Consider the following 12,793-nt stretch of genomic DNA (forward strand, 5'->3'; position numbering starts at 1 on the left):
GCTTGATATTCCTGAGTGGTCATCCAGAGGAAGGCGGACAGTGGGGGGGCTGTTGGGGGGGTGATGCAAGAAGAGGAGGAGTTGGAGGAGACGGATGGGGGGACCGCAGAGAGGATCCAGAGCTGCTGAAGGGTGAGGCGTTGCAGAATGGCCTGCGGCTCATTTTGAGGCTGTGCGTTCACCAGCGAGCAGGATTTTAATTCATGATGAGCCACTGGAGGGGCAGTGAGGGAGGGGGCGGGTTAAAGAAGCTGTATGAGTCGATGGGTGGGGGGGTGCAGAAGAACAGACTAATAGTACAACTGTTTGATTTCAGGCTTTAGTTTAACCTTTAATATAGTCAGAGTGACTGAATCCAATTTTATTGAAGATTTAAAAATGCAACCCGGCCGTGAGGTTTATCCTCTGGGGAGCATGAGCACGATGATGATGACAGTGGCTTCACATGGACTTCTAGATAACACAGGAAGTTCAAAGGCTCCCCCGGAGTTGAGCATTCAACAGTCGAAGCCTGCTTTAATAAGCTGGTTGTGTGTTCAGCTCCTGGGTGTTTCAGGTTGTCTGCACGTATTTAAAGGATGGAAAATTACCGCAGCTCGGCTCTGCGGTGGGAACCTTTCGAGCGTGCTGCTCCTCAGGACACACCCACTCCTCTGACATCACAGCCAAATTTGACAACCGTTCTTTGACATCAATGTTTTGATTTGTTTTTTCTGAACTGACCACAAAGCTTTCAGATAGATTCAACATAACACAATGCACACAAGACATACTAATAAAGAAAACATCTTCTTGTTCATCTGTTTGACAGCATGTCGATATAACAGCACAACCAAATACACACACTCACTGCAGAGACACACAACACAACAAAATAAGTTCACACACTCTGCAAGTACAGAAAGCATGAAGAAATTCACAGATGCCCTGAAAATAAAATCAACAAAATACACCAACTCACTGCAAATGCACACAACTCAACAACTACATCATAAAACATGAATATTAACAAATACCAATGTTTTCAAATTCAAGCATTTGTAATATTTTTCACAAACTTTTGTGTAGTTGTTTCCCGTCTCATCATTAGAACTGAGTTTACACTCATCAGAGTCAAATTAGAGCACTGAATTAATGAACTGAAAACGGTTTTCCCCTCCGGTGAAGATCTTCAACGTTCTTTCCCTGCTGCTCTCTGGCATGCCAGTAGGATCTACGTTTGTCAAGTGTTTTATGTGTCGGCTTTTTCAAAAGTTCTCTCAGTGTAAAAACTCGTGACTCATCTCTCTTTTTGTACCCAGCCTCATTGTAAAAAAAAAATAAAAGGGGTTCAACTGAAAGTCAGATGTTCGTGCTGATAATCGAAGTGTGCCTGCGTCACCTCAACAAGCCTGAACGCAACCAGCAAGCCGCCAGCAGAACGGAGCTGCTCTGCTGCTGCAGCTATATATCAGACATTTTATTGTCTTAATATCATTTTTATTTTTTGCAATCTTAATCGCAGAAATAAAAAAGCAATGCTGATTGAACTCTGAACTTTATTGAACTCTTCAGATGAAAATTCACACACTGTTACAGCATGAATTACAATATTGAGCCTCCACCATGTATGACGTGAATATTCAGATAGAAACAAGCACACCAGGAGCTGCTGTGACAGATGTCACCGATGTATTACTAATTTAACTGGCTGAGCCATTTAAACTCTGAACATGATTGTAACTGAGTTTGTGAGTCCAGTGATGATGGCATTTAGATAAACTAGCTGGGTGAAACTACGACTTCTCTGCCAAAACTACAGCAAAGTGAATCACCTTCATTTTAAAGGGGAATAAACTGATAATCACATTAATAGAACACAACCTTATATTACGTGATAGTTTCTAAGTCAGACAGTCAAAACATTTTTGGCAGACTAAAGTCTGGAAATAAAAACTCTCATTGATCATTCATGAAAAACTGCATGAATACCATAGTAATAAATATAAAACACTGAAACAGGTTAATTTAAAAAATCCTGAACTTCAAGGGCAGCATGTTGGCATAGCGCTGTTGCCCCACAACAAGGTCGTGGGTTCGGTTCCTGGTCTGGCTCGTAGATCCTCCATCGTTTAAACACACGTCTTTATCAGTCGTGAAAAACTGCTGCTGTTGTACAAATGTATTATTTTGCAGCAACTTTGATGTTTTGTGATACTCAGCTGAACTAGAAAACTGGAAAACAAGCTCATGAAGGATTCAGACAAAAAATAAAGCAAACAGAAAAAACATCTTAAAGTGAGTAAGACTATTTTTATCTTTTCGGCAAACCTGATAAATAAACAATAATAAACAATAATCAACAGATGAGCCCAAACATCTTGACCACTCACTGTTAAAGGTTAACACTGACAGCAGCTGGATTTTCAGTCCCTGAACAGCTGACTGACTGTCGGGGGACAAGTCTCCCAGAGGACGTGTCCTGACCTGTTATGGTGGCGTGTGAAGGATCGACTGTATTAAACAGGGGTAGTCATAATCTTTTACCTCATCAGACTGATCTTTTGAGCCTTTAAAAGCGGAGAAGTAACATATTGATAAAGGGGCATAGTGACATTTAAAAAGGCAAGCTTAGCACAGAGGCAGGGGGAAAACTTTGCCTCGCTCTTCCCCCTGCATCCAGTCTTTGAGAAACCAAACATAAAACCCCCGGCACCCATCAGGGTGAAACCTGAGTTACATCCCTTCACCATAAAAATAAAAATGTCATGTCCTCTATTACAAAAGTCATTTAAAAGATCCAATATGTAAAATCTACGACTTCAGCTCCTCGTGTATTTACGGAGCAGCCAGCGTTCTTGGGTTGTGTTTTTTTTTTTTTTAGATTATATACGGCAACAACTTGAGGCTGCTGTTTCTCGTTGAACTTATTTCTCGTAGCATTCTACATCTGGATCTTCACAGACACACTGAATGAGGATGACTTGTTACTCCAGCGTAACAAACAATGGAAGTTTCACAGAAACCAACCAATGGGCACCTGACATTTCTGTGTAGGTTACAATAAATACCTGATTGCAAGTCAGACATTTTGACCAAGCACACAACCTCAGATGCTTAACACAACAGGCCTGAATTCATTGTGAGAGACAGGAGAGCCTCCATGATTATAGTCCCTCTGTGATAAACTCAAGCCTGAGCCAACTCAGAACATTACTGTCGGGTCTCCAAAACGCCCTGCCGGGCGGACGTGCTGGGGTCGGACCGTTAACCCATTCTGGGGTAAATGCTCCAGCTTCCCTGAGAGAGAAGGAAAAACTGTCAGTGTCAGATTAACCTCATCACGTTGTTCATGCTCATACAGAGTTTTTGTGGCTGGGCTGTTCTACAACAAATAAAAGAAGCTTGTTCGTTCGTTTTAGACACATCACCTCATCCCTTGACAACATCTTCCTGTTTCATGGTGAAAAACACCAACATTAACCAGATAAATGCCGGCGGTCAGTGAGAACACTGGATTTTTGGAAAGCAGGGGATGGATTGGAGATTCAAGCTCCAATTCATCCCCTGCTCAGAATGGAATAGAATAGAATGTCTGTATTGTCACTGTAACAGGTACAATGAAATTGTGAGGTGCGGTCCTCCTTGGTGTCATAAAAAGATGTCAAAACGAAAAACAAACAAAGAAATAACTAACTATATATATATTGCACAACATAACATTCAAAGAGCAGCCAGTTTAAAAAGCACCCTCATAAAAAATGGCATTCCTGCTCTGTTTCCCTCTAACTGGAGCATCAGTTCAAAAATGAACATCACTTAAACTAGAGACTGAGACCATAAACTCATCAGGAAAATGGAGGAGGGACAGTTTCCCATAGACTTCAATATACTCCAAATTCCAGATTTCAGCATTAAGTCCACTGTAGCATGAAGTAATGGTTTCTCATTGTTGTAAAAAAGCCACCCAGGAACAGAATGTCCCCCTGGAGCAGAGACGTTGAGGACTATTAAAATAAATCTGTCAGTTTAAAAACAGGTCGAGCAGATTTCAGTTCAGTTGTTCAACCTGCCACTGATTCTATATAACCTCATTAGACAAAACTTGGCTGCAACACAAAACACATTCCAAACTTCAAAAGCATTCCATGATTCATCCCATCACAAAAATCACAGGGGACTGAGACGGAACCAGGAAACTTTTTCACTGAAAGTACATCACAACACTTTGTTTCAAGAGCAGTCACTCATTGTTTGCAGATTTTACTTTGCTGTCTCGCCAAACAGCTAAACTACAAACAGAGCCGGGAGAAGGATATGATAAACTGTTAGTTAGCGTACCATAAGATATCACTGTATTGTCTGTTAAAAAACACCGAGCTGCACCGTTCGTAAAAACGGACAGGAGAGCTGCACAGACGTTACAACAGCAGCAGCTTGTTGGAGGCCATCGTTTCTTTCATCCAAGAAATCAGCACACACTTACAAATAATAATTCAATAATAATAATTCAATAATTGTTGATTATTATTGTACCACAATAATAGTTACTCTTGTAAACAAATGCAATGATTTGCAAATTCCTACAGTAACATGAAACGGCGTGTGCGAACGAAAGCGAAGGGAAGTTACACAGAACAGACAGAGTTCACAGGAATCCTCATTCCTTTTTGAAACCAGCAGAAACTAAAGGTGGAGAAAAGTTGGTGTGGAGCCCTTTCATATATATATTCACATCACAACAAAGGCTCTGTAGCGCAATGGATAGCGCATTGGACTTCTAGCTCTACCATGAAGGAGTGATTCAAAGGTTGTGGGTTCGAGTCCCACCAGAGTCGAGCTTTATACATCTGTGATCAGCCTGTTGTGCCAGCCATCGCTGTCACAACATGTCCTGCTTCCTGGTCTACTTTCCTCTGAATGGGACAATCACTTAAATATCCTTTTTGTTTTTATAACCAGTTCAACCGAGATGGTTCTCAGTTTGAATGAATGTTTAAGGCTCTTCAGAACTGACTTCAGTCTCTGCGATTCACAGTAAAGACAATAAAAAGACGGCATCCCTTCCATAAAAATGAGATTTTAAGTGATTTAAACTAAGTCACCGATCTCTCCTCAGAAACCTCTGGTGACAAAAATTCTGAAATTCTAAAACAGACAGGGAACCGATGAGGGACTTTGGATTTAAAACATGGTCAGTGCAGTGGATTACTGTGCAGAGACAGACCATGTGCAGCAGACACTCCAGGGTCTCCATCATCTGTTCCTGACGCAGCACGTGGAGTCTGGTGGGATTGGGCGATTTGCTGCCCTCCAGCTCACATACCGTGGCCTTCAGAGCCAGCGACGCACACTGCAGGACGCTCATTCCTGAGAACACAAAAACATCTGAATGACTGGATGTAACTTAACATTTAACTTCACAGTCAGAAAACATTGAACAACTCTTCGCCAGGTTATGTGACTCTGCCTTTCGTAACAGACAGTTCATAGTTGTCATAATTTGAAGGTTTGAAGGCGTACCACAGTTATCAGTGGCTTCAACATCAACGTACACACCGTCCATCATTGTTTGTTTCAGAACCTAAAAGGAAACAAAGTTAAATAAGTGAGTTCACAAAGCACAGAGCAACAAAAAACGCACAAACATTGTATTGCCATGTTTCATATGGGTGGAAAATGGCATTCATTTAATTGATGCGTTAGACTTGTAATTAGAGCAGTGACATTTCTCCCAGTATGTTGAGAACAGGTGTGTAAATGTTTGTGTGGCTGTTTGATTGATTGTTCAGTTAATGCACTCTCTAAGAATGAACGGCATTCAAAGAAAAGCCTGCCACCTCCAGGTGAGAGTGCTTCTGCGGCGCAGAGATGGAGTTATCTAATTCACTGGTTCTCAGGTGGGGGTACTTCAGGGCACTCCAGGGGGTACGTGAGATTTAAAAAAAAATACGTATGTTAAAAATAGCAATCAATTCACAGTCCCTTCCAAACTGTGCTGACAAAAGGTTGAGAACAATCACAAAGAATTTTAATTCACAAAGAAGGAAGTCAAACAGCATGTACCTACACCGAACCCTGTGATCTGTTGCTGCTTGGAATCATAATGACAGGTTTCCTCGCACTGTTACTTAACGCAACTGATGAAAACCTTGAACGCCACAGCTCTGTGAGTGCTGTTGTTCTGGTATTCATCGTCCTCTACAGCCTGACTCAGCCATCACTCAAAACTGGCACCATATTTTAAAAGCAATAATAACTGTTGGATGACACTAAGTAATGTGCTGTTCACGAATAAAACCAGCTCTGTTTTCTTCCTGAGACGTTTGAAAACCTGCACTGATGAAACCTTCACGACTTCAAAGCAAATATCTGCAGACCTGAACAACCTGTTAGTCTGGATCAGGGCAGGGTTCTCTGCGCTTTATATTATCTTGTATCATATTGGGTCATGTTGCAGCTTCAAAAGTAAATACAATCTCAATATCATCTGATACAGTGATGAGTAATATTTTTAAACTATTTTTTAAACAATGGCGAAGTGCATCATGGGTGGAGGGTGAACACGGCTCTGACCTCCAGGACTCGGACATAGCCTTTCTCAGCGCTGAGGTGGAGGCAGGACTTCCCCGAGTTGTTTGTCGCATTGACGTTAGCGCCCAAACGGATCAGATCGGCCACCATCAGGTGATGATTGTGATTCGCTGCATGCAGTAGAGCAGTCTGGGAAAAGAAGGCGGCCAACATTAGACTATGAATAGTGGCTAGCTAATTGAACAGGAAAATGATTAAAAAAACCTTCTTATCTTCCTGACTGTGTTTATATAAAATCCGACATGTACCATGCCATCGGAGTCTGTGAGGTCCAGATTGTTGAGTGCGACCATCCTTTTGGCGATGGCGTAGCCCAGCGCCCTCTTTCCCACACACGCCACTTTATGGAACTTTCTGTAGGCATGAACACAATCAGACACATTTAGAGCAGAGTTGGAGGCTCAGAGAGTAAACAGACAGCAGCATGAACAACAACACAATCCAAAACCAAAGCAGCTAAATAGAATTCAAATATCGATAATGATATCATTTGGGCATTTTGCCTTTTGCAGAATTGCATAGACCTCCAGTGAAGAAGTACTGACACGTTTTATAGACGAGCTTAAAATGAATGTGGTTCAGCAGTTTGAAGGTTTTATGGTTCTTAAAAAGAAATCCACTTATGACATAATAAAAGTTGGATTGTGAACATAAACTGACTTAAAGGAAAACAGTATAACTTTGTCTCATTGACGCTCATTGATAATGGATTCATCAGCTGTCTCCCCTCTCAGGATCCTCGTCCTTTACAGTTCCTCCAACGTGTCAGAGTAATGTGGCCTTCCTGTCGTTGCCGGCGAAGAATCCAATGAACAGGTGGCTCCTTCATAGCCCAATCCAAAGATCCACTGCAGCAAGCACCAACACGGAGCCAGACTGGTAAAACTGTTGAGACCTAACTGAGCAGGCTGTCTCATGTTGGTTTTGTCTTTATGGACAGCTCGTCACACCCACAGTTATGAGTTATATTTCGTCCCTTTCATTTCACACTCATACACTCTTTCTTGCCTAAACCTGACTGTAGATTCTTCTTTACTCTTCTTCAATCTTAACCAACTGATGTGACTGATAAGGAATCACTTCTCTTGTGGTCTGAAGTCTTTCAACAACTTTTTCACATACACAGTAAAACTGTCAGCGCACAGACGTTGACTTTGGGTGGCGGTGATGGTTCCTTTCCATTCATGCAAATGCTTGCGCCAAACTTACGTTCTTCTGAGCTCATCGGTGGCCAGCAGCATGGCATCAGAGACGTCCCTCAGCTGGCTCTCCTCCCTCTGCAGCTGAGTCCAGAAGAACATAGAGTCATTCAGGTTCCAGTCATGGTTCGGGGGATCGACCCACTCCTCCCCTCCACTGCCATATACGCTACCAGGCTGAGGGCTGGTGAAGCCAGGAGGAGATAGGGCCTTGTAGCACTCGGCCCCCCCTGGAGAGTAAGACCTATAGGACTGAGGGCTCGGGATCATATCGTCCGACTCTTCGCTGTTGTATCCTGCGTGTTGGAGAGAAGATGTGGGACGTGCAGCAGCTGCCAGAAGCATGTTCATCTTTCACTGTAACTGTGTGAAAATGGAGCCTACCAGCTGGAGACCACTCAGGGCTCACTGGGGGGTCGTAGCAGGAGAGCTTCTGGGAAGGGGAGCGGGACGTGTTGCATGTCCTGAGATCCTCCTCCAGCACCTCGATGATGATTTCCAGCTCTTCCAGGCTTTCTGCGGGGCATTTTATCTGAAAGCCGACAGCGGAGAAAGTATTCAGTGTTATTATCCAAACTGCTCGTCAGAACTGTCATGTGATTTATGGTTTTTCATAAACCTGTCATCTCTTGGAGCAGCTGAGATCTGTGTTTTCTAACACTCACCTTCGTGGCTCGGCATCCAACGCGAGTTTTGACTCGTCTCTTGTCACCTGTTGACGAAACAGTCAGGTCAAGTCAACATTATTACAAAGACGAATTTAATCAAAAGATTGAGCTAATAAAATACAATAAAAAGAAAAACATGGACACAGTGAAGTTAAAGCTTCATGAGCTAACAAGGTCAGTGAATAAAAAAGTGCCTTGGTTTAAAAATACAGTTAGAGATGACGAAATGGCAGCTTTGTTCCATAGTTTTGGAGCAAAAAAGGCTTTTTGAGGTCTGGACACAGACTGCCACTGGATAGGAACTATGAATCTAATCTAACCTAATTTGTTCTAAAAGGGAAAAGAAACCTGAAGCAGAAAGAGTTTAGACAGATTTCATTTGATGCATTTAGAGCTTGTCCCACTAACTGACCCACTCCTACAGATCTTATCCACCATTAGCAGGTGTAAACAGATTTTTTTTGACACAGGTAAACCTGCAAATTTGTACTGCTCGTCTAGTTTCTCCTTCTGGATGAGGGCACACACACCCAAACACAGAAGGGGGAGGAGTGAATTTATAAAAACGGATCTATTACCTGGCCGATGATCCTGGAAAAGTCCTGGTGTTTCAGTGAGACTTAGCAGGTTGTTTGACCAGTGAGTGCTAAGGAAGCTTTAGAGACCAGTCAGGCTCATCTACTTTAAACCGCTCTATGGCCGAGACTATCCACTATACGTGATTTGTGGACAAAACGTTAAACTTTCGGTCTAATTCTGTATCTGACTGGAAGTCTGTGCTGGAGTTAGATCGTTCTGGAACAATAGCACGTTATTGTTGAGGATAGAATGTGTAACTGCTAAAGAAGAAACAAACACCCTCGTGAACCCAGCTTAACTGACCTTTGACTCTTTTCCTGCACGTCTCCTGCATCCACATGTAATAAAAAGGAAAAAACAGGGAAACAGTTGCATCAGTAAAGTTGTTTTCTATTCAGTTTTCAAACACAAACATAAAAATGCATCATGGTATGGCTGGACAGGGCGGGCTGGGATGTGAGTATAGATTTTATGTCCAAGGTCTGGAGTCAGTGATGCATCAAATGAATGGCCTGAAAAGGCTCCTTGAGAACACCATAGTGAATTTACATGAACATAAGCTCAACCAAACATGAGGCTGCAGGCCAACCTCCAAGGGACTGTCAGATATCATCAAAATAAATATGGGGTTAGGGTGGAGTTCTGTCTAAAGAAACTCTCATTCATCTGTTTCTTCTCTCAGATGGTCTGAACACAAGACAGATTACAGTAAATGTGTTGGAGAAGCACACTTATTACTCTATACATTCATACTCTGATGTTGTTATTTATATAAATCACGTGACTTTTGTTCGTTTCTGTTTTTAAAACATGAAATCAACTTTAAAAGTAAATGTGTGTGTTTGTGTTAAAGCTAATTAAGCAAACCATATATTATTCTGAACATTCTCATATTGACGAAAATGTTTTTCATTTTCACATTTACCTGAAAGTCTTGAGGCTCCCAGCCTTGGGCGAGGCGGATGTTCCTCAGCAGATCCCTGACAGGCTTTTTGACACGGACACCGAGATAGACCTTATCACCATTGTAAAGGCCACATCCTGAACCTGGAGGAGAAACCGTTGATGATGAAGCCTTTGGGTGGGAGACAGAGATTCTCTGACTACTGTGTAGGTGCACCAGGACCTTTCCCAGAATGCTTCATGTGCCATGAGGCGTGAAATACACAATACAACACCTGACAGAAAAACCAGCTCTCTGTGGGTTTGAGTCATTGTAACGGTCATAATATCATGTAACCTACTAATATTACCAGGACAAAAAATATTATTTCCCTGTTGGAAAGATCAAGAACCCTTTTTCTTTGTTTTACTTCATTTGATTGAATTCCGGAGACTAATACAACGAGGGTCTTAAGAGAACACAAATAAAGCCGATTTCTTTAGGTCCTTTACACAATTTGTTCTTCATTTTATGTAATTTCATCCTAGAAGTTATATATTTATCACACTATATTCACTTGACAGTTATAGTTACTTCACTACTTGCAGGCTGTTCCTAGTTTATTAAGAAAACAAAGAGAAACTGCCACCAAGAACACATGTACCTGTTTTTGCATTTAGCAGGTTTTCGTACCTTTCAGCCTCCTGCCACCTGTATCCTGGACACTGTAAACCAGAGGAGGTATGACTGGCTCGGCTAAGCCTGCCACAGCTTCCTGTGTGAGCAGGGAGAGCCCCTTCGTCCCTTCACTTCCTCCTCTTGGGTCCTTTCTTTTAAATCGCCCTCTCATTTTGCTTGGCTAGAGAAAGAAAATGTCAACATACGCTATGAACAGAGCATGAATTATAAAACCAACACTATCAGAAAAGGAAAATTGAAAAGAGAAGACCTACTTCTTGAGTCCAGGCAAAGCAGGATCTGACGCCTTCACAGCCCCCGTCCAGGTGAGACTGACTGATCTGTACATGACAACTGACTGTGCTGCGGGTGAGTGACATTGGCCACGCCCACTACCTGAACAGCAGGTAGAGGTTAACGCCCACTCCACAGTGTGAGAGAGAAAAGTCCAAAGTCCTCATCTTGCCAGAAAGATGCATTCCGCGTAACTCAAGCCAACAAGTATAGAGCTGTAAATGAATGCATGTTAATATAATAAAACGGGGAGATAGCCAAAATAAATACGATTGTAATAACTAAATAACATTTTTATGTATGACATAAGTCCATTGTAAAAAGGGATGTTGCCATATATATAGGTCATAACACTGGAAAGGACTTTTATGTGGTATAAATCTGTAGGCATATTTATGTTTTCCTCATGAATTTCTTAGTAATATGAAATATCTTTAAACATCTTATCAAGACGATATAAGTGTATAATATCAGTGTACATCGAACTTTATGTCCCCATTTACATGAGCCTCCATATTTGCATTGACTGGACATAAAAGTCTACAAATGAAAAAGTTCAAATATGATTTTGCACGTGTTTTTAGTTTATAGCTACACATATTTATTTAATATTTTGAATTGCTTACAGGAATAACACTGTCATTTTGATTTTGTTATTATTACGATCTGATTCCAGCAGTTCATACTGGAGCAGTGGCAAAAACTATCAAAGTCAGTATAATTATTGTCTTCTATAATTGATCAGGTTTTAAAAATTAAAAAGCTGTAATTTATAGTTTCTTTACAAAAATGGTTCTCACACTGGGAACTGGAGTTGTCAGAAGTTGTCATGGTGTCCAGATTAAACTTCAACTGGAAAAGACAAATCTTCATGCTTCCTCTTTTTACAGCCTGTTTTCTGTAATGAAGGGACCCAACTTCACATGCAAACAAGTCAGGACAAGTCTGACGAGATGTGTTTGCTTTCTACGCATAAACAGCTGCTGCTTTTCCATAATTTCGTCAGTTTGCTCCGTGTGTGTCTAATGTATGATATGTACAAAACACCTACATCTAATCAAAGGCAGAAGAAATATTCAGATTTACTTCAGTAAAAGTATCACAATTTAGAAATACTTGCCAAAAATCTGCTGTTTCAAATATTCTGTCTTTTTTTTTAATTAAAGATGGCTGTGCTGAGTTGAGGAAAGTAGAAGCAACTGTGCCTTTGGTGTTTAATTGTCTAATGCCTTCAGGGTAGGAGAGAAATATATTTTTTCTGTTTCTATTTATTGTATATTTCATGAACTTCATTTCTCCACTCAGCTGGGATGGACCAAAACAGCGTTGGACCACCACGAGCACCCACGACAGATTTGTCTCTGAGCTGTACTGGCTGTTCTTTTGGTAAATGAGCATGCAGCAGATTTCGGTGTATCCCTGCCTAAAAAAAATCAAAGGAGTGTCAACAAAAATAAAACTAGGCAGTGCACTGCAACCTTGAGAACGCAAATGTGGAGGAAGAAGCCTCCGCCTACACAAATACTACCTGACTGAAAAGATTTAATAACGAATGAAATTCGGATTTCTGCTTCCTTGTTTCCTTAATAAGTCTCTGTTCCTGCTCATCTAAACTAAAACACAATTCCAATCAAACTAATCAGAGCAAGTAACATTTCTGGAAGTCTTGAATGGAGCCAAAGGCTTAAAAAGCCCCTTTCAAATCAATGTCAGACAGATTTCTTGAGGTGTAGAAGCTCCATTACTTAAATCCAGGGAAACCTAGGGGGGTATTTGTATTATACAAGGTTAAACAGGTCAGAAGTCAGTCAGCGGAAGCAACGCCATAATCATGTGATGGTGCCTTCGTGCGGATTCACTCTTAATGTCAAGTTGCACTGCAGCACGCTGAGCCCTCAGGGGACAGCAATAATGACGCA

The 12,793-nt window shown here is 41.5% G+C and overlaps 1 protein-coding gene and 1 non-coding gene across 2 annotated transcripts; one reads left to right on the forward strand and one right to left on the reverse strand.

Moving 5' to 3' along the window:
• Positions 1 to 225: 225 nt before the first annotated feature.
• LOC115053013 (NF-kappa-B inhibitor zeta) lies at positions 226 to 10,899 on the reverse strand. The gene is made up of 12 exons (XM_029517560.1): positions 10,856 to 10,899; positions 10,596 to 10,761; positions 9,945 to 10,066; positions 9,323 to 9,347; positions 8,438 to 8,484; positions 8,157 to 8,304; positions 7,783 to 8,068; positions 6,822 to 6,927; positions 6,556 to 6,702; positions 5,503 to 5,563; positions 5,207 to 5,349; positions 226 to 3,279 (listed from the first exon to the last, which is right to left on the reverse strand). Exons 2-12 carry the CDS (start codon positions 10,750 to 10,752, stop codon positions 3,247 to 3,249), a joined length of 1,275 nt encoding a protein of 424 aa, XP_029373420.1. The 5' UTR covers positions 10,753 to 10,761; positions 10,856 to 10,899; the 3' UTR covers positions 226 to 3,246.
• Positions 4,726 to 4,817, forward strand: trnar-ucu (transfer RNA arginine (anticodon UCU)). Its single transcript is given in 2 exon segments — positions 4,726 to 4,762; positions 4,782 to 4,817. It is a non-coding gene; the product is annotated as a tRNA-Arg (tRNA).
• Positions 10,900 to 12,793: the final 1,894 nt, after the last annotated feature.

This window comes from Echeneis naucrates, chromosome 13, assembly GCF_900963305.1.
Source record: "Echeneis naucrates chromosome 13, fEcheNa1.1, whole genome shotgun sequence".
Taxonomy (NCBI): Eukaryota; Metazoa; Chordata; class Actinopteri; order Carangiformes; family Echeneidae; genus Echeneis; species Echeneis naucrates.